Source organism: Semicossyphus pulcher, unplaced genomic scaffold (genome assembly GCF_022749685.1).
Source record: "Semicossyphus pulcher isolate SPU_LCO1_2020_fin unplaced genomic scaffold, fSemPul1.0.p SCAF_3, whole genome shotgun sequence".
Lineage (NCBI taxonomy): Eukaryota > Metazoa > Chordata > Actinopteri > Labriformes > Labridae > Semicossyphus > Semicossyphus pulcher.
The window spans coordinates 14,571,126-14,592,460 of NW_027211704.1; the positions used below are offsets into that span (position 1 = coordinate 14,571,126).

General features: G+C 39.4%; 2 protein-coding genes across 2 annotated transcripts; both read right to left on the reverse strand.

Moving 5' to 3' along the window:
* Window positions 1-6,000: 6,000 nt before the first annotated feature.
* Window positions 6,001-11,993, reverse strand: cunh1orf159 (chromosome unknown C1orf159 homolog). Its single transcript, XM_069678269.1, has 9 exons — window positions 11,877-11,993; window positions 10,388-10,468; window positions 10,218-10,302; window positions 9,429-9,524; window positions 9,280-9,336; window positions 8,907-9,041; window positions 8,691-8,716; window positions 8,503-8,527; window positions 6,001-8,243 (listed from the first exon to the last, which is right to left on the reverse strand). Exons 2-9 carry the CDS (start codon window positions 10,457-10,459, stop codon window positions 8,140-8,142), a joined length of 600 nt encoding a protein of 199 aa, XP_069534370.1. The 5' UTR covers window positions 10,460-10,468; window positions 11,877-11,993; the 3' UTR covers window positions 6,001-8,139.
* A 5,220-nt stretch (window positions 11,994-17,213) lies between these two features.
* On the reverse strand, window positions 17,214-20,667 carry kbtbd12 (kelch repeat and BTB (POZ) domain containing 12). The gene is made up of 6 exons (XM_069678692.1): window positions 20,577-20,667; window positions 18,966-20,119; window positions 18,606-18,876; window positions 18,291-18,441; window positions 17,944-18,141; window positions 17,214-17,860 (listed from the first exon to the last, which is right to left on the reverse strand). Exons 2-6 carry the CDS (start codon window positions 20,036-20,038, stop codon window positions 17,691-17,693), a joined length of 1,863 nt encoding a protein of 620 aa, XP_069534793.1. The 5' UTR covers window positions 20,039-20,119; window positions 20,577-20,667; the 3' UTR covers window positions 17,214-17,690.
* Between the last annotated feature and the right edge of the window lie 668 nt (window positions 20,668-21,335).

The following is a 21,335-nucleotide window of genomic DNA, read 5'->3' on the forward strand; positions in this document are numbered from 1 at the left end:
ATGAGCTTCTGTGCTTACAGAGTGGTCCATATATCAACATTGGTTTACACAGAACTCAGAAAAAACAAATGTATTAAAACTTTTAAAAGCAGCTGATATAGTTTCCTATTGAAATAATGAAGATGGTCGTATTCTTTGTTTTTCTTATTGTCAAAAAATCCCATCAAAAGACTAAAACCAACAGCGTGTGATCGTAAGTGGCAGCCTGACGTTACATCACAAATGTAGCGTCAGGCTGCTGGGCAGGGCTGCCCAATCATATGGCCACATAGTGCAACACAATATAATGTGTGGCATGACTCAGTAGCTAACACTTACTCTGCATGTGAAGAGAACTAAAGTCCAGTTCTTTAAAACTGATCAATAATCAGAACGCTTCACATCAGTGGCGGCCATTTAGGATGTTTACAGAATTTGCACAATTGCGCTTGAACCTGCCCCAATATTAGATAAAAGGTTGTGATTGGCCTGACCTAAATCAGGTCGGATGAGTATCTGTGTGATGGGGTGGAGGATGAAATGCAACTGCCAGAGCAACTAAAACATGAGCTCACAGAGTTCTTTTCATGGAATCGTTTGAAAATAACAAATGCATAAAATATCACCAGACTAATCTAGTTTATGGCTGACGCTTTTTACATGCTGTATTATAGCTTTGAAACTGATGCATACACTTAGTGAGGGGACATCTGTCTGGGTATTTATATATACAATATATAGTGGATATATTTTCATGGATGGACCTGAGTGAAAAGGTTTGGAAATGCTATATCTTGTGTGCACATGTCAGGGATCACCTTGAGGAGGCTTCTTCTTCACATACTGCCGCAGGTACTGGATAGCAGATAGAGCACTCACATTTGCTAGTAGAGCTGAAGAGGATTTCAATAAAGGTTAGTCCTTTAGAATTAGAATTCACAAAGGTTTACAACAAACATCATGTTCAATTCTCAAAAACCCAGAAAACCTAAATACTTTTTAACCATTGGGATATCAATGCAAGGAGTTTCATACCTGCTTTCCAGGTATCAGCAGCCTCTGGATCCGATGATCTTAATACCCACGAGGCGAACGCAATGCAGACCAAACACATATCCGACTGCTTCAGCGTGGAGAAGATTCCCTCTCGTCCTGAAAGAGACATAAACAAAAAATGTATTCCATTTTGTAGTTTCGCTTTGGACGTGTTTTTCTACAGAGGTCAGACTTACTTGTGGTCTGGAGAGTTTCGAGAATCTGCTGCTGCACTGCTAGCTCCCTGAACATCTGAGAGGGAGTTGTGGAGACGCTCCTCTCAGCTAGCACACTTAATGGTGGATCTGCTTCTTTGATGGCATTCTTCACACATTCAACTGGAAACACCCAGGCACCGGAGCTTCCACACCAGATGCTCCCTTTGTTGTGGAAGCGTATCTTCCTTATCGACAGAAAACTGGGAAATCCTCGTAGCGCCGCTGCAGATGCCCCATAATCACTGCCCAGTATGAAAGCGTGAGACACAACTCTGATTGGAGAGATGTCGTCCTCTTTGCAGTCTGAGCTCAAGAAAACATAGTCTGGATTAGGGAATGTGAGTTCTCGGACGGTAGGATGAGAGCAAGAGAAGATTGGGATGGGTTTCTCGTCGTTGCACGGGTAATCATGGAGGGAAGAGAAGGACGTTTCATCCCTGAATGAACAAAGAGTGTAGTCAAACACAGGAGCTAATGACATATCCTCTGGATTGTAGACGGTGACACAGGAGTCTCTCTTTGTTTGATCTTTGAAGAGGTATTCAAACATTTTAGGGAAGGATATTTGAGAATGTTCATCGAGTACGACTGTGCTGGAAAGAAAAGGTGCAGGTATAAGTGTTCCCAGGCTGTCAGCTTCTTCTAAAGCCACGTTTTCCTCCAGAGAGGGACAGCTGCTGAGAAACAGACTGCTGTCATCTTCACCAAGTAACACCTGTAAAGACAAATCCTCTGTATCATTCAAAGCTTGTACATTGCGCATACTTTTGCTTTTTGTAATCTGTCTGGGCCAAGCAAGTTCGCTTGAACTGAAAGCATCAGAGTCCTGATCCTCGAAACAATCCCCTGCAAAGTCCTCTAAAGGAACAGGCGTCTCCTTTCCTTCAGAGCATGTGGACTCCTCTTCCTCAAAGAAAGGAGAGCCACCTGTCTCTTGGTGGTTTTTGCTTTGAGGATCAGGACTAGTGTTCCGACTGGCACCAAGAAACTGCCAGTACTCTTCTTCAAAGTCAGAGGTGGAGAAATCACAGCTTGAGCGATCTGGCTTTGATTCGTCAGCCTGCGTAAAGTAGTCTGAGTCAGCCGTGTCTGATGCATCCATTGAACCGCTATTAGACAAACTGTACTCCACAGTTTCCACTAGAGAGCTGTGATTTGTTGGGAAGTCATCCACAGTTGGCGTCTCTGCTTCCTGTGTCTCCCTGGGAGGTGTAGTTCGACCCATCCTGAGCTGCAAAATGTCATTTATCGTTAATTTTTCCATTTCGTCCCAAAAAGCAGAGATGGCGTACACAGGTCGAGTGTTTCCAGCAGCTTCGGCATATGTTTCGGGGCTGTCGGTCACGGAGCAAGGTGTTACGGTTACATCAGGAACAGGGCGAAGGCTGGGCTGATCTCCTGAAGAGCAAACAGATGCTGAAAGATTAACTTCATGTTTTTGGAGTCCAGGTGTGTCCGAGGACGTGCAGGGCTGCGTGCTGTGAGCGTCGTTAACACACGCAGAGACTTCATCTGGCATTTTGTTAACACATTCGCCCTCAGATGGAAACATTAGGAAGGGCTCAACATCGGTGCTTTCATAACCTTCAGAGTTGGCTGCTGTTCCATTGGAAGACAGAGGGCTTTCACCTGAATGCATTTCTCTCACTTGTGTATGTTCAGCGTTGGTTATTTCAGTCAGACTGAGTAGACAGCTGTTTGTTGTCACAGATAAAGAGCTCTGCAGTTGTTGGTTTTCTACGATAGGAGCCTGAGGTTCGTCCATTGATTCGGCAGCTGACAGATAGCTTTCAGAGTCATAGCTGTGAGTGGAGAGGAACTCGGCTCCGTCTTCAGACTCCAAACTGTCAAACCGTGAAGGGCCTTTGGTTGTAAATGTGTCATGCAATGTGAACATTTCTTTGGGGGGATGAGGCATTACAAGTTTCTCTGACAAAATGTCCTCTTCACCAGACGTTGAAGACATTTGCGATAAATCTGAAATGACTCCTATCAAAATGCTGTCAGGATTTTCTTCAGTGTCCCCCCCTCCTTTAGCCTCATTATTATCTCTGTTTTTCTCTGACTTGAAACCCTTGTCAAGGGTTTTCTCCTGAATGCTTGTTCTGAAGATGTGACTGTCCTTACGAGTTTTTTTTTGTCTTCGTTTTTTTTTCCCAGAGGGGGCACGCACCCGCTGCCGTGCCGGACTGTCATTCACTGTCACGAACCAGCGCTCTCTTTCAGCTCTTAAAGCGACACTGCTCACATCCTCGCTCTCAGCTCTGTCTGCCCTGCGTGGCTCATTCACATTTAGTTCTGTTTGGTTGCAAGAAAGTGGGTCAGATTCTTGTATGGCTTTGAGGTCACAAGTGTCGCTCTCTGTTAGCACGTCTCTGTTGTCCTTTTTCAGCTCTGCTGCTTCCCTATCTGAAAACTGAACATTCAGTCGCTCAGTTTGCAGTGTTACATCATCGTACGTCTCCTCTGTGATGTGCTCCGCGGCCCTCGCATGCACCTCCTCTGGGTTTGTTGTATTTCCTTCAGGATAATCTTGGCCTATTTCACAGTTCACCCCCATGTCACTGTCTTTTTCAGCTTTTGTTTTAGGATCATCTTGTTCTCCTGCAGTGTTGCTTTCAGCTTTCTCACTGCTTGCATCAGGGCTCTGCTGCAGCTCCTGTTGGCCTGTGATGGAGACCGGACTTGAGTTTCCTGAATCCTCCGAATCACTGAGGCTGGAGTGATCGGGGCAGGCGAGCGAAGGCTGCAGCAGACCACACTCCTCGCTCTCGTCGAAGAAGCTCGTCCAGTCGTATTCTGCAATGTGCATGCTGTGATCCAAATCATCCATTTTGATACCTCACATGCTCTTCGATCTGAAAAACAGAAGACATAAAGATTAATGTTGGAAGGTTGCAGATGAGGTATTTGCATGAAAAGATAATGAAAGTGGCCTTGCCTCTGCTAGATTATAGTTAATATCACATCAACACAGTTAAATATAGAACATGGATATGTCTGAAGCTTAGCGTTAGCTGTAATCAGCTGTCATTAGGACACTGTTGCATCCAAGGCAAACAAGCTCCTATATTAGTTCAAAGCTTGAGGTGAAGACCTGAGAGAGCAGCAAAGCAACACCAGAACACCATGGTCACAAGCTCCATAACAGACCCCAAAATACTCTGCGGACCTGCTCTCAGTCATATGACCTGATATGAAAAATTCAGCTGTCCAATGTCAGAGACCAACATACACTTTCACCTTTACAAACATGCTCAATATACGTTTTTGGGGGGCAACAGAAGGAAGGCAATGCAATTTAAACACTTAAATATAATCTTATTTAAAAGTGTGAAACCTCAAAAATTTCCTTAAAAGGAAACTTATTGAATTGAACACATTCTCTGTTGTGTTTATACATGTTAAAACAATTAGTTATGAGGATCAGTCTTTCACTTTCAGCTTAATGGACAGTTGTCTTTGAACTGCTCTACCTCAAAGTCACATAAGGGCTTGTCAACAACCATCATAACCACAACAAAACATAAACAACATACAGTTTTAGTACATTCATGTTAATGTGTTTCTGTAGTCGTTTGGTTCCTACCTGTTGCAGAGGGACGGAGTGTCCAGTTTGAAGGCGTCAGTACTTTCTGCCTGCAGGAACATTTCAGCTCTGATGTCCGTCTGTCCTTGCCTGTGTCAGACTGAGGCCTTGCACTCTGCTGTTATAAATAGAGTAGTATGTCCAGTCACATGTAGCTGCTCCAGTGTAAACGTCCTTACCTCCGTAACCAGAGGTGTGACATTTCAGTACCTTAAAATACAAGCCCTTCTATTTTTGATAGAGGCGAGATCAATAATCAATTACAATATTAACAAGAAAGATATTCAAGGACACAATTCACAACCATTATTGATATTTATACATGTTTTCTACTTAAGTATTTGAAATATTGTTAAGCATGTGTTTTATTTTACTCATTTTCCTTGCTAAGGATTACCCTACAATTATCTTGTTTTTACCAAAAATGTAACATTATTATCACATAATCTTGCAGTCAGGGTGTCAGGGTGCAGCCATAATTTAAAGCTCCTGTGAGGAGTTTTTCGCTGGTTATAAAACAGACTGAAATTAAAGCTCATTACTCTATATGACCTACAAAAGCAAACCAGACCATCAGTGTCAAGATGAATTATTTCTATACAGTTATTTTTAATGCCTGAAACCGCTGCTGGGGGGGTAGGTGTCAGACAAAGCGATTAACTGCTTGCTGCCTTTGTTTACATTTTCAGGGCAAAAATTTAAAGTGAGTGATACATGTGAAGAAAGCAGGATGAGATTTTTGTTAAAAACCACCACTTAAGCATGTAAGGGTCAAAATCAGCAAAGAGATAAGAGGTACGGCTTTGTCCACAGGGGGCGCCAAAATCAACACAAACTGAAAGTTCCTCACAGGAACTTTTATTTGACAAATTTTCCTTGTAAAAAAATAATTTTTTTAAATTTTGTTTTACCAAAATATGTAACTTTATTTTCAAAACCTTGCAGTCAGGCTGTTCCACATGTAGCCATAATTTAGAACCTTTAATTAATAAGATTGCTTTTTTAATTAGAAATACGTTTTAAAATCCACTGGCTTAAAAAAACGTATTGTGATATTAAAAACAATTTTTTGCTGTATTTATATGTAGATAAATATACCACACAGCTTTGTCTGATGTTAGTCATAGGCAGGATAAGTTGTCAGTTATTTCAAAAAATGTTATCCAACACACAGTGAGACATTGTTTATTATTAGCAGCAGGAATCAAAGAGGAAACATTAGGAATTATTCAAATGTAAACATAATGAAATGTGAGATGATGAGTGTCTATATAACAGAGGGAAACAGTGGTTATGGAAAGGTGCTTTATTTCTCCAACATCACACACGTCTTCAGAATAGTCTTCATGGCATTGAAACTAGAATATGTACATCAATACAAAAACAATACATCCTTTGTATAAAACAATATGTACATGTATTCAGCTTATGCCTGTCTGTACAACAGCAAACACATGAAGCGAAAAGGGCAATATTAATGGAATGAGTGCTGCCTTTTATCTGCTTCACTTCACATGGCCCCACATGTACTGAAGATGGAAACAACTTGGTGTTGTCAAGGTAGAAAATTAAGTGAAATAAAATCCCATGTAGCAAATAAAACTTGTTTAGCTAACCTTGTTTGAGGATTGTGTACAGTAAAGGCCACTGGATATAGTTCAAATACCCAATTATCACCACGTCATCACTAAACACTTCCTGTCTGCGTTTTAAAGCTCATAATGGCACAGTAATCACAGTAATGGCACAGTAAACGCCATTTTCTTCAGACAACATTTGGCAAAAGTAGATAGTAGTCAAGTACTGTTAACAGTGCAACAATAATGTTGCCTTATATACAAAAAGAAAGCCCCAATTAAACCTGATGGCAACAAGTCATTTTGAGCATTTCTTTTAAAAATTAGGCTCCAACATTGGCTGATGACTTCATACTAATAAAGTGCAAGAGGGTTCATTCATTTTCACTTTTTCATGACAGAAACTGATTTTTTTTTTTTATGGAACATAATCAGTATTTTAAAAAGCTTCATAGAAACAGAGTTCCATATGAGAAAACAGGAATTTGTTGTTTAAAGGACTTCTGTTGTAAATGCTTTTCATATGCGATGCATGTGTAATACATTCTCCTTGGTTAAGCTCACAAAAATAATAAATACAAATACGGAAATAAACACAAAAAGCAATACAACAATCACGCATACAGCGCCCGCAATAACTCTCCATATAATGTCCCGCTTCACCAGAAGAACCTTACTGCTATGAGACGCTATGACACATTATTTATTCTGTTGGTCTGATTTTAGTCAGTAAAAGTCAGTGCACAGTTACAAATTGCAAATAAATATCACGCACGTAAAAAAACACAACACATCCTAAATAGCAAAAAACTGGCTTTCATAAAATGTCACTGGGCTGTCCCAAAATAAAAACTCAACTTAGTCACTGTCTCGATTTAACTTTGATTTAAAAGAAAAAGTTTGACATTTTGGGAAACTTTTATTCTTTATTTCTGTTTTCTTGCAGAGATTTAGATGAAAGGCTCAATAATTTTCTCTAATCTGTTGAAAGTATGGCTTCAGCGAGCAACCCGTTAGCTTAGCATAGTGACTGGAAACAGGGAAAACAGCTCGCAGGGCTTGTTTGTTTAATCTTTGCAAAAAACAAAGTTAAGATAGTGCAAACCATTAAATAAGGAATCATGGTTTTTGACTCCAATTTTTGTAGGAAATAAAAGAGATATGATGTGTTCATTAGCGCATTAATGGGCTTTATTTTTTGTTTAAATAGTTTATTGGTTAATGAGCTTTAGAGGTGCTGGTGCATGCAGGAATAAATGTATTTCCCTAAATGTCAAACTTTTCCTTTAACAAGTCAAGTACTTATATTCATTAAACCCATCAAGTTTTCAAACACAAACCATCAAACAGCAGATAAAAACTATTTAATATCAGTGTTAAGACTTAAAAACAAAGCAGTGCAGCATGAGTGGGAGGAGAACTAAACAAACCTGTAATGTTTCGGTTTGTTTTAAATATGAGAAACTGTTTTTCCTGTGTGCAAAAATGAAATCTAAAATTAAAATGTCAGAGACTGAGTCGAAGGGACTGACCGTTTAGTTTCAGGTTGTTCTGATAATTTTCATTATCAAACTAAATACAGAAAAAGTAGCAGCCCTAGTGACATGAAGCAGCTACAGTTAAATTTGGCCGCCTGTGTACAAGTCAGCTGGTCTCCCTGCTTCACCTTCACATGATCAGAAAGTCTAACATCGTTCCTGAGCGTTCTCTCCTACCTGCACCTGCACTCCCAGCCCTCCTCCTACACATTGTAGTCTTGAGTGGTGGATGTGGTGGGCACCGTGGCACTGTTCAGTGTGGATGTTGCAGAGGGCCGCTCCCTTCTGACATATCTTGGCTTCCTCACTTCAAAAGAAACACAGAACAAAGACAAACATGTAATCATCTGCGAGAGAAACGTGGGGAGACATGCACACTGGAATTATAAACACCATTTTTAAGCTTATCTCTTCTTGTCAAAATGTATGTGTACTTCTCTGTAATGTTTTGTCTGCTTTCAGTTGCTCGACAGCTTTAGGTAATCCTTCTACAACCTGTTCAACAAGCTCGGAGTCACAGTTTCAAAACAGGTAGTTAAGAGACTGACACAGTGTAGTCGTCTTACCTGACGAGGAGGGGATCATAACAGCCTGGAAGACAAGAGCACAAATTAAAACCATCCCTGTGAGACATTCACAAATAATGTATTTGTACTACAGAAGAACACTGTTAAGGCTAACTACAAAGTATCCAGACATGGCTCTAAATGTACTGGTGTGTGATTAGATATGAAAAAACACTAAACTGACTTACTGTTTCACTTGGTTGGAATATGAAGGCTGTAAAAGAACAAAATGTTCTGTTACATTTCAGTAAAAATGAAAATAAAATATCACTCAAGCAGCAAAATCATTGTGTTTTTCATATTCTACAGCACAACCATGTTTTATTTTCACGACAGGAACAGTTGAGCTTCATGACCCTGCCTGTATAATAACAGTCAGTGTGTCAGAGCTGTGCAGTTGTTACCCTTGTTGCGGCGGTAGAAGATGCTCGGGAGTCGGTTGGAGCGTTTGAGGTAGAAAAAGGAGGCGACAGAGAGGATGAGGAACAGGCTGATCAACAGTGTTCCCAGAAGAAGCGAGGCGGCCACGCCCGGCCCTCCTGCAAAAACAACACAGGAAACAGTTGATGGCAGATACACAATTACTTTCTCTACCATCACACAACAGAAAGGTTGTAGTATTCTGTTCTCCTATAACTTCAATTTAAAGCTCATCGTAATTATCACAACATGATTTCATTCATTGTGTTTTAAAACAAGAAAGTAGCTTCAAACTGAATTTACAGGTTTTTATTTCTAATAACTTAAACTCAAACAGTAAAGGACGTGATATCTTACCAATTTTAGGTATGACAGTAGTAACAGTTGTGTGATTCTTCCTCTCCACTGTGTAGTCTAGTGAGAGCAAATTAAAAAAACATAACATGATTAAACATTCAGATTTTTATCCATTTAAAAACCGTCATTAGATAGTTCAGAGATCTCACTGTAGGTGCAGACGGTTATGTTTTCCAAATCCACAGCTGCAGAGTCACAGAATATACAAACAGTGTTGCTGTTCTCAAGGACACGCAAGAAGCATCCTGAAAATTCAACATCACAATATATTTCACGTTAGTGGCATTTTTTCCCTTTTGACACCTACATACAAATTGTACATACACATTTTAATTTCAACAAGCAATTTCTATGTTACAAAATAGTGAGACAATTAAATTGCAGATAGTGTAAACATGAAACTGATATGGTTTTCATATTTTGTAAAGTTCATTGCTCTATTTACTGTCTTTATAGCAAGTTCCCTAAAATAGAAACATTTTCCTAACTGATTTAATTCAGGTTGTTTTCCTTTTTTGAAGGTTGCCAAGCCTAATGCCAAAGAAGAGGGACAGGACAACCAATATTTGTACTGTGTGTAACATAATCTGCTCTGGATCCATCTCCGTCTTTTAATTAAATCGGAGAGCAGTGGCTCTGTATTCATATAAAAAACTAGAAGATTGTAAATAGTTGTTACATAAAGTAATACATAAATTAAATATGCAGTTTAAACAAACCTTAACTGACTAATTAGTTGAAGCGAAACCTTTGCTATTAAATAAAAAGGGGCGTCAGAGAGCTCCTGAAGTTTTAATAAAGTTATTCCATTTTGTGCTCGTAAAACTGTAATGTATGTTTTTCACTTATATGAGAAACACAGATTAAGGCCAAGCTCTCGCTGATGATGATAAAATAAAGGTGTTAAAAAGTCAAACAAATCTGTTTATCGATATTACCTGGTTCACAGTGAGTATCATTTGAACATGAATTGTTCCCTCTCTGTTTCTCGCCGCAGCACTCAAGGGAGTTTTGATGTAGGGCCTACAAGCAGAACAGCAGTCACATATTAACAAATCAGAGCGACACGAACAAAGCTCACATTGTCTCAGTAACATCCTTGTCCTACCTTAGTGACAGGTGTCTCTGGTCTGATTAGAATCACAGTTGCAGCCAAGACCAACAGGAACGACAGAGCCATATTCGAACCCTTAAAGATCAAACAGCACCACAGTTACTTTAAGGAGGCACAATTTAGGACACGTACCTTTATCCACTCATATCATACAAAACACGATGTGACTGGAATTATTCTTAAATCATATATGCTTAATTATAAGAGAATTGGATTCAGTCATGTGGAGTCTGTTGTTTATTTACGAAACAAAATGTAAAAACGAGGCCTGGATATGCGGCTTCCAAACTGTTACACAAACAAAAAGGCGGTTTCTATGTTTGTTTTTCTCCACATTTTTAGTCTTCCACCACTTAAGTAAATCAGCGAGGCAATAGCCATTTATTTTCTTATTAATAATTTTGTTTTATATGTTTTTTAACCTAAGGTAGCAGTTTAACTATTATACCGAAGTCAGGCATCTATCTTGCAAATCTGCATATTCCTTTTACTGTAATTCGAGCTGCAAGTTAATGGAAAGAAAATCTATTTCCAACTAATTTGATATTTGATTTAAGAGATTTTTCAAGTAAAACAATTGAAACCATTCCTTGCACCAGCTTCTTAATTATTTTTGATTTATGATATTAATAAACAATGTTCTGACAGTTGATTGCATAACAAAGAAATTAAGACTTCACTTTGAGCTCTAGAAAAATCGTGATTTAGTTAAAGAATAAACTATGAAAACAATTGGCAGATTAATTATCTTTTGTTGCAGCACTACTTTCAATAACTTTTTAGTTATTCAAGCAAGACTGATACAATGTCACTTTTCCCCAATTTAGAGCTAATTTACAAGTTTCAGAAGTAGTGTACAACAATGATATTTTTAGTTGTATGGCTAAATTTGTCTCTTGAAAAATAAAGATTAATAAAAAATAAAGATGAATGTAATTGTCTTAACTTGGTTGATATCCCTAAATATTTGAAAAGTTAAACCCCCCCTTCTAGCTGTATATGGGGTTAAACAAGACCAAACAAAGATGTAGCACATGTTTGATATTGGTCAGTGTTGCATCCGATCTATACAGATGAGTCACCCACAGACACAGAGCTTAAATATTCATGAGAAGGCAGTCTTCAAAATGAGTGTTTTAATAGACACTGCAGATTCTAATGTCTTTCTTTAAGTCGCAATTAAAAACTTTTTCTTGCGTTGTTTTAATATAGATAATTATTTCAACGGTTAATCTCAACTCAGTCAAAGTCACAGAAAACGGCTAAACGTCAGTTGAGTGTAACAGGAAACAGACAAGGTGTTAAGCTAGCTAGCACCTGTCACTGGGATGAAGTTATGTCGTAATTATGCTAGCAGTCAGGGATAAAATAACGATGTTAGCGTTAGAAAAGCTGTTAGCTAATGCATTTAAACCTGTTTCACATTAGCGTTTACATTTACAGACTTAGCAGCCGCACATTGCTGAACAAAAAGTTAACTCACCAGCAAAACACTAGGCTTTGGCCTGACCAAACTCCTAGGTGTGGTTTGATCAACGTCAGGTCTCGTGCGCCGCAGAGGTGTCACAACACAGTCATTTATGTTATTGGCAGCTTTGTCACAGACACACCGCTGCAGTTCAGCAACAGATACTCCTATAGTGCGTAGCTCATTGCTACCTGCTTTGATTTAGCAAACACACTTCCGGGTACGACTTTCAAAATAAAATCCTCACTGTTTATGTGCTTCAATAAGCGAAGTATCATGTCTGCTACCATAAATTAATAATGATGATATTGGTCACAATATTACAGGCATTTATATCTCTTTGTTTGTTGGGGTAAATACGCTGAAGAAGTAATGGCTTCTGTTTGGCTTTTTGGTGGTTATCCTCTCTTAGCCCTGCAGTATACTGTACAGGTAAAAGAAGAATACTTATTTAACACTATTTCTCACGACAAATAGTTTAAGCTAAGCTAAGATAAGATAAGATTAGATAGAACTTTATTCATCCAGAAGGAAATTATGGTGCCAGATAGCTCCAAAAATAAAGTGCAAATTAGAGAAATACAAAAAACAACTCAAATATAAGTGAAAATATAAAATATTGTGTATAGAAATGGACAGGTGTATTTTATAACAATAAGGATTGCTCAATAGCATATGCAATACCAGGATAGTGTCACTGCACCTGAATGGAATGTTTGATATAGGTTACAGCATTGTTTATTAACTGAGCATGTGATAAGCATGACCAGATAAACCTGTTAAGCTCACCTGGCCCAGGGCAAAAATCTGCAATTGAACCAGGGCAGGGCTTATACATTCCCCTAGCTGGCTGCTCCACAACCTTGTGAAAAGCCCTGTATTGCCCCTCTCAGTGAATATATTTAGTTTGTCTGTCTGTTCCTTTATCTGACATGACAATTGTCTTTTTTACTTATGTAATCATTGGTCTCAAAGGGAGGCACAACAACAGATATAGTTTTTAATAAAGATGTTTAAGTAAAGTTGTGCCATTGTAGGATCCCCCCTGTTAAAATGTACTATTCACATACTGATTACATGCATTATACTGTACGAGTAAGATAATAAAACTAAGTAGCTTATAATATAGGGCAGCTGTAACTGATATTGTGCAAATTCCCTAACAGATTAGAAATTATTAAAATTACCTAAACCAAAACACACAATTGATTATATATAACATCTTTACAATCGACACAGAACCTGGGGCTTTTGGGGCCACTCTGGATGAACCAAACCTTCATTGTTACCACGCATTAATGAAACTAGAAAAAACTAATGTAAAACTTTATTATTGTCCCCTATTGTTATCTGTTTGTTTTTGTACTGTTTAAAAGTATGGAGACCTTATATCCAGGCTAAGTAAATATCTAAGTACCGGTAGGTAATTAACTTGGCTATTATCCCACCGGCACCTGAACGCAGCCTAGCCTCGCTCTGGGTGGTCAATTGGCGGGAGATTAATATACTCGCGAGCGTACTTCCTGTTGACCTCCCCCTCTTTACTAAAGCGAACCGTGAGTCAATTTACAAGTTTTTCACCGTAAAGTACATTCAGCAACAAAAATAAGATACCACACTAAACAAGACTAGCATGCGTTAATAGTTAAAGATGCCGGAATTTATATTGGACTTCCTGTCATTGACAGTTAGCTAGTGAAGGCCTATCTGGATCAGCATTAAGGCTAATTTAACTAGCAGGTCTCAACACACCTGACAGCTGCTGAACTGATAAACTTAAGACATAGTTTGTTTAAAGTGCTACTAACTTGTTATTTTTACAAACAGGTAACCAGACGCAATGAATCATATCAGGAACATAAAAGACATGCTGAGCATCCAAACCGGAAGCAGGTGGTTAGATAAAGTCTGCTAAACAATGTCTAATAATAGCTTTTACTTCTATGGGCAACAAATTTAATTTGAAAAACGGTGTAAACCTACATTTATGGTGCAATGATTTATGTGTGTGTCTGTTTTACTGATGTGTACAAAGACTTGTCTGTCTGTCTGTTGTGCTGCACAGACAAATTGTGTGTTTTGTGTTTTATTTACTCATTAAACCTTGTGTGGACAAAACAACCAACAGGAATGTGGCTACCAGCGGATACTCCAGTTTTACAGACTCTCAGTTGTTCTTTGGGTCCCAGTTTTGGCCTGAAAATTCTCAAGGCACATCTCAAGATATGAGCTTGTCATCCAGGAACTCCCAACAGAGCTCTCAAGAGGTGAGATTTATCAGTTTAATTTTAAGATAAATGGAGATATAGATTGACAAAATCAAACCACAGAAGTGATGAGAAGATTGTTGGTTAGTGTTTATTGCATTGCACACTGTAAGACGGTAGAGATTTCTACCATCCTAGATTTTTTTAATATTGTTTATTTAGCTTAAAATTAAGGATTACTTTTAGACCTATGTTATAGTAACAGCTGTTTAAAAAAGAAATCAAGTCAATATACTGAACAATGGTAAAACTATTTGTCCCCTTGAATAGGCCACAATAGTCAACTGCAGTTATTCAGACGTTTATGTTATATGTTAGACGTTGTCCTTTAAATTGATAACCTCTATAGTCATATTAAAACCTTGACAGCTCACAGGATCATGGGTGCACACTTTATTAATCATGTAAAAAGTATATATCCCTTAACTTTAGTATTTTCTTGCTTAGGGAAGTGACCCAAAGTTTTCAAGCAGTTATCACACTAAACCTTTCCTGTTTGGAGACCTAAAAGACAAAAGCAAAGCTTTTCTGGATAAATTTGAAGAGGACAAGAAACGGGCAAAAGAAAAAACTGACAGGTACTCTTATTACATTTAACATGAAACCTGATTTGAATTAAATTTTTGTGATTATAAAAAATGCCTAAAGTTTTTACATCCATCTATTTCTTTAAACAGTGATACTTTAACCAAAGAATTTCATCATTTTCGAGAAACTCTCAGCAATGTAAGTGATCAAAGGCCTCCATTCTGTTGCGTTTTGATTAAAAACCTAATCTTTTCTACATATAAAATGTTTGATCGCTGTGATTTAATATTTTTTCCCAGATCCAACAAGTGGTCGCTTGCACCGAGAAAAATTCTGCTGTGTGCCAGACTGTCCTTGAAAAATTTGACAAGTTTGCATCAACATGTAAGTTTCATTATTGACTGATATGTTACTTTTGCTTTAATTGAACATTCTTAGGTAAATAGTAAACAATTGTTATCGGCAGTAGATGGCGCTCTTTCCCCACTGATTATTAACTGGTCACTCATAATCTCCCCATGCTTGAAAATGTTCATGTGCTTCCAGACAGCTTAACATTATTTTGCCATCAACACAATAAAATGAAAGGCTCATTTCTATCTTTTCATTCCTCATCCTAGTGCAAAAGAATCTAAACAGCCTTCAGATGAACATTTCAGAGCAGTTTGATACTTTGCTGAATAAAGTGAACTCCCAGAAAGAGATAACGTCTCAATTGGAGGAGAGGGTACAAAAGGTAATTAGTACGTCTGTAGCTAATGGGTCAAGATTGCTGCAGTTTAATGGGGAAGAGAAGATTTTTGGTGGATAATACATTTTTCTAAATTTGATTAACATGAAAATATGTTAATTTCCTGTAGAGTGGAGACATCACAATAGAACTTGGTTCAAACCTGCAAAGCTTAAAGAAAAGTCTGGAGTGTCTGAGAGAGGAGCAGGAGAGAGAACGAAACATGCTAGATGAGGCTCTGAAGCTGCTCAGCACCTTAGTCTCAGAGCACTCAGCCCGAGCAAAGGATGTGATGGACAGTGCCATCCAGACTTCACCAAGGCTCGAACAGCAAATCTCTGAGATTCTTCAGGACAACAAGCTTGAAGACACACAACTTACATGTATATCAAACAACCTTGAACCAATTCAGGCTGAAGGTCCACCTAAGAGCAGCAGCATTGTGGGAAAGAGGAAATTCACTCTGAGGGGGCATAGGAGGCGCAAAAAGAGGCCACTGGTGCTTTCACAGAGGAGTAAGCACACTGTCACAAATGAAAACAGTCCGCCTCTCATTAACTGTGACAAACAACATGTCTCTTTACCGCTGTGCGAGCGTCATGATCGGCTCATGATAAACAACCAGGAAAACCTCAACCCAGGCTGTCTTAAACCGCTGAACAAAAAGACGAGATCCAAAGCTGCAGGATGTGCCATCACCCCGCTCAGCTGCTGGTCTCAGGACAGCAGCAGCTCTGTATGCCTTGCAGGAATCGAACCCATCTTAGAGAAGCTCTCAGAGGAGTCCAGGACAGGGACCCCAATGACACCAGAAGGCCTCTGGAAATTATTTGACATGGATTCAGATTTAGGATTTTAGAGGACGATGAGAGAAGTGCAGTGAAGCATTCGTGTTCTTATTTTGCGAGTACAGTATATTTATTAGCTCTGATATGTTCAATTTGTCCTAGAGTTATACAGTTTATTTAGTTATTGAATGAACACATTGATTAACGTTTATGATCCTTGGCTTAAAAGGACATGCTGTTGATGGGAGTGTAGAGTTGTACTAAGGATTGGTAAGTTTATGAGTGATCCACCAAGTAATACACATCTGTTCATTTTTTCTCCTGACATGAAAAGTATTGTCAAGGTTCAGTGTCTCTGTGACTTTTTACAATTAATTTATTCTGTATTTATTCTGCTGACTTGACAATGAAAATAAATTGAAAAGCTTTGCAAAAAATCTGATTTTTCTTTATAATAATTTCTGTTTTCCTTGTTCAAATTGTGATTGTTTAATGATACATTGTAATGAAGTAATTGTAACCCAAAAGGCAGCCTTTATGACACCTTTATGTTGCACTTTTATATTGACAGATGTTTTTAATACATAGTCCACCCCATTTATATTGTGAGGATAGACAAAATATTAGAAACACCTGTCAGTCAAATAAAGTATATTTCAAAAGTACCTAATATTATAGCCTCCAAAGTTAATTTGACAGTTCCAACTAAACCTCAGAATTATAACCCTCATAAATTGACTTACAGCAGAACAATTAGACTGCAGAGGTTTGACCTAACTACCTGAAAAACTAAAATATTGAGTTTTAGTTTCCACCACAACAACCGTGCTCCACAGTATCGCTAAGGTGCATGTTTATTAGCCCCATCAAAAGATGTTTTCTTTGCTTATGCAAGCGTGCCACAAACAACAAATTGCTTAATACAATACAAAACATTCCCTTTTTTAACAGTTGTAGTATATGAAGTAACATTTGTATTCACCCTCAGGTAAATCATTGTCGCCAAGTGTAACATAAGTATAACCAGAGCTGCAAGTTGAGTAACAGATATTTAAATATTTTGATCACCATTTCAGTCACAAACATCTTATGGCTTTTCTTTGTCATAAATTACAGTATCCTGAATATCATAAGGCTTTAAACGGTTTGACAGACAAAACAAACTGATTTAACAAACTTTAATAAAAATATTATTTGCAGCTCCGATGTTAATAATTTCTGTCCTATTCTTTAATGTCAGAGTAAATCATGTATGTGTGCATATGATGCATCAAACAGGTGCAGATTTCAGGACCAGACAAATCTCTGAAGATGATACACACAACTAAAACAACAAATTCTGTATTTACAATCTATCTGTCTATGCTCATTCTTTCAATGTGCGAATCATTAAGCAGGCCTCTGAGACCTTTTCTGCTTGAAAAAGGAATGCCTTTGGCCCAGCATTAAGTGCATTTATAAGTAATTTCTGTAACAAGCTCCACCTAACAGACTTTGATCTGATCTGACAGGGGTGTCACTGTGTAACTAAGTCTGCAGGTGGGGACATGAGTCCCCTTGGGTTGAGATTTGCCACTAAGCAGACATCATAGTTGTCATGCATAAGAGCGCGCCGAGCCACCACTGTCCACCGGTTGTCCCACGGGTCCAGCTCCAAAATGTCCTTTGTTATGTTATCATGACGACCTAAGGAAAGTCAAGAAATGGTAATACAGTCACTTTTAAATATCTTTCAAACACTTCTAATGCATTGGATATTCTGTTATTACCTGCTCCTTTGTAGTATCCACACACATAAATCTTGCCTCCCACCACTCCTGCATTAGAGGCGGTGCTGTGCAGTGACAGTTGTTCACATGGCAGACGAGGTCCGTCCTTCCAGAAATCTCCGTCTGGGCTGTAGATCTCTACAGAATCGAGGCAGTGGCGTGATTGCCCGCGGTCCACACCCTCGCATCCAATACCTCCTGCAAAATGTATCCCCAAAAAGCCTCATAGCAACAAATTCTTTCAGAACTCATTGTGCTAAATTCATTGTGCAGAATCATGACAATATTTGGTCTTTACATGCATACTAAGACATTAAAGAAATAAGCCATTTCATTAATATTCTTACCCATCACATAAATTTCCCCATTGAGAACAACAGCACTGCAGCGGTACTTTGAGTACTTCATGGGACACAGCTCTGTCCACTTATTTGTGTTTGGATCATACTCAAGGAGGCGGTTACTAAGTCGGTCAGGCTCATCATCCATCCGGTATGACTGCGTGGTCGAAGGGGAGGGAGACAAAGCAGAGCAGGTGCAGTCAGAGAAGGGTTCATGTTCAGTGTGTTAAATAAAGTGGATCTTACAAGATCCTCACTGAATGCAGGCTTCTGAATAACTGCTAAGACATTAACGCATGATTGAAGATTTCTTGACATCACCTGTGGTGTTCGCCCGCCTATCACATAAAGACGATCTTTCATTCTGACCACGCTGTGATAGGCCAAAGGCATAGGCAGGGGTGCTGCACTGCGCCAGGGTCCACCTTGCAGAGACCATCGCTCCACACAGTTAGTGATGAGAAACTGGTTCTTTAACTTCATCTGCCCACCCAGGAGGTACAGAGTGTCACCCAGTGATCCCAGAGCGTACGAATCACGGTACTCCGCTGATGTAAGGCGCTCCCAGGTTCCTTGGGCCTCTACTTTGTACCTGGCATTGCAGGATAACAAGATCAGTACCATCTGTGTGAGGCATGCAAATACAGAGTTATCAAAAGTGTCACCTGATATATTTCTTACCTGTAAATCTCAACATTCATGTCCTTCTGACGGGATAATTTGCGTACGCTTGCTTCTCCTGCCACTATAATGTCATTTCTTTCAGTGACAACCCCAGTACACACATACCCCAAAGCCTCTCCATAGCGAGGAGACGTAACGTAGTAGGTTCGGCCTGTGGAAGGGGCGTAGCAAAAGCTGCGCTCGGAATAGTTGCCGTATCTTGACCTAATCCCATCACTGTCGTTGCCGACACAGAGCAGCAGATCTGTTGTCTCCATGCCGTACCGCAGCTTCAGTTTGCGTGGAGCAGCTGAAGGATGCATCCCTGCAGCCCCCAAGGCTTCATTGATAATCTCCAGACATTCAGCATCAGACAGCAGGGCTGTGTTCCTCTTCATCGCCTCTCTAAGATAGTCAGGGTTTATCAGTGGAAGGCGGACCTTCCTCAGGAGCTCTGGAAGGTGCAGGATTCGGACATCTCCGTCCATCAGAGTGGTGTGTTTGACCCAGCGAAGGACCACATCCAGGATGGTCTCCTCTCGTGAAACATTGAGGTCATCAGACGTCAGGAGCTTTCCAAGCTGATGGGCCTCCAGCTCCACGACCTCCTCATTTTGGCAGACTTGGACAAAGTGCTGCCTCATGAAGCGTTGAGCGTGGTCAGCCAGGTCTTCTGCGCCAAGGTCACGTGCAAAATAGTACACGCCAAGGCAGTTGGAGGCGTCCATGTTCTCGGTCATGTGCAACTGACAGCGATTGAAGACCTCATCCATCTGAAGGAGAAAAGCTGCGATGGAGATGCCTTGTACGTTGGCGTTAGTGAGAGGAAGCTCTGAGCAGTACATGTAGTTCAAGAGGAGGGACAGGCTCTCTGCAGGGGTGTCACGCAGGAATATTTCTCTGTTGTGGCACTCACGTAGGCCGCATGTGAACATGACGCGGAAGTACGGGCTGAAGGCGGCAAGAACGACCCGGTGACAGGGGAAGCTGATGCCTTCAGCGACCAGCACCACATCTGTCAGATGCTCAGTCTCCCTCATCTTCCTTAGCTGGTCGAGAAGCACCAGCCCATGTTTGGCTGTAAGATCCATTTTGCCTCTACTTTTAAGTTATAGTATTATTAGTTTTACAAAACTTTTTAAAACTGTGAATAACTAGTCAGGAAGTTGTCTCTGAAACACAAAGAAAAAACAAACAATGAACCGCCATCAATATCATATCATACATCAGATTTCATACTTAAACTGCTTAGTAAGCTCAATCTAATTTAGACATGTACACAGGATAAATATTCTATTCAAACTTAATATATTTTTACACATTCATAACCAGGTTTGACCTCACATTTAATATGTAGATGAACTTTATTAACCCTAACAACCAGAACAAAAATATTAACTATTAAACCAGATTGAAGTAATACAAGTCAACATCTTTATCGTTTTAAACTTAAAAAGATATATTCAAGTTTCTATTTATTCAGCCAAAATGTTTAATAAACAAACTTTTCTTATTAGCCAAACATAAAAATTACTAACAAAAATAGTATGTACAACACGTGTGCTCTGCTCAGTTAGCAAAACAGCTGTCCACATCACACAGGACTCAGTATTCTCATAGACGTCTCACCAAAGTCATCAGCTCGTCTTTTCTGCTCTTATTGTTGCTCTAGGAAGTCCAGCTAATGTCCATGTTTTTCATCAGGTGACATGTGTTGTTGATGCTGCCGAATGTGTCTGCTTGGGGGGTAAAAGAAGGTCTGTGCGATTGCAAGAGACAAAGATATGTGCCCCCTTCGCTGCTGCGGCCCTCTGAGCTACTCACCCAAAAATAGACAGTGTTGTGGAGGCAGCAAAGTGGGTCAGAAGGGTTTGAGTGATCAGGAGAACGGAGGTTTTTAAGCCTTAACGCTGACAAATGTTGTGATCCTTTTTTGACATTTCTTATGTGACTCACGGGCATCATATTGAGCTTTATTATGGGTCATTTTGGTTTGATTGCCTTGGTCTTGGTCACGTGCTTGCAGGTCTGGAATGACAGTGATGAAACATTGCTCCCTGCTCGGAATCAGATTTCATGACTGTGATCTCTTAAAGGACCAGTATACTTTATGCTCACAGTCAAAAACCAGACCTTGCCTCTTTAATTTGATTCTTAAAACCAAAGTTCTTGAGACTGTTGCACCAACAACAATAAAGCTTGGAAACTAAGTGTTCTTACACATATTTAGCCACAGCATTTCATATGACTTGCAGGCAATGTGCTGCGTATTATTTTTTGGATTTTCAAGATAAAAGACTTGCATCTGAAATATGTTAAGTATTTTGTTAAGAAAAGGCCCTCATAAAGACAGACTGGAGCACTGTAGTTTGAGTATAAGGTGCCATT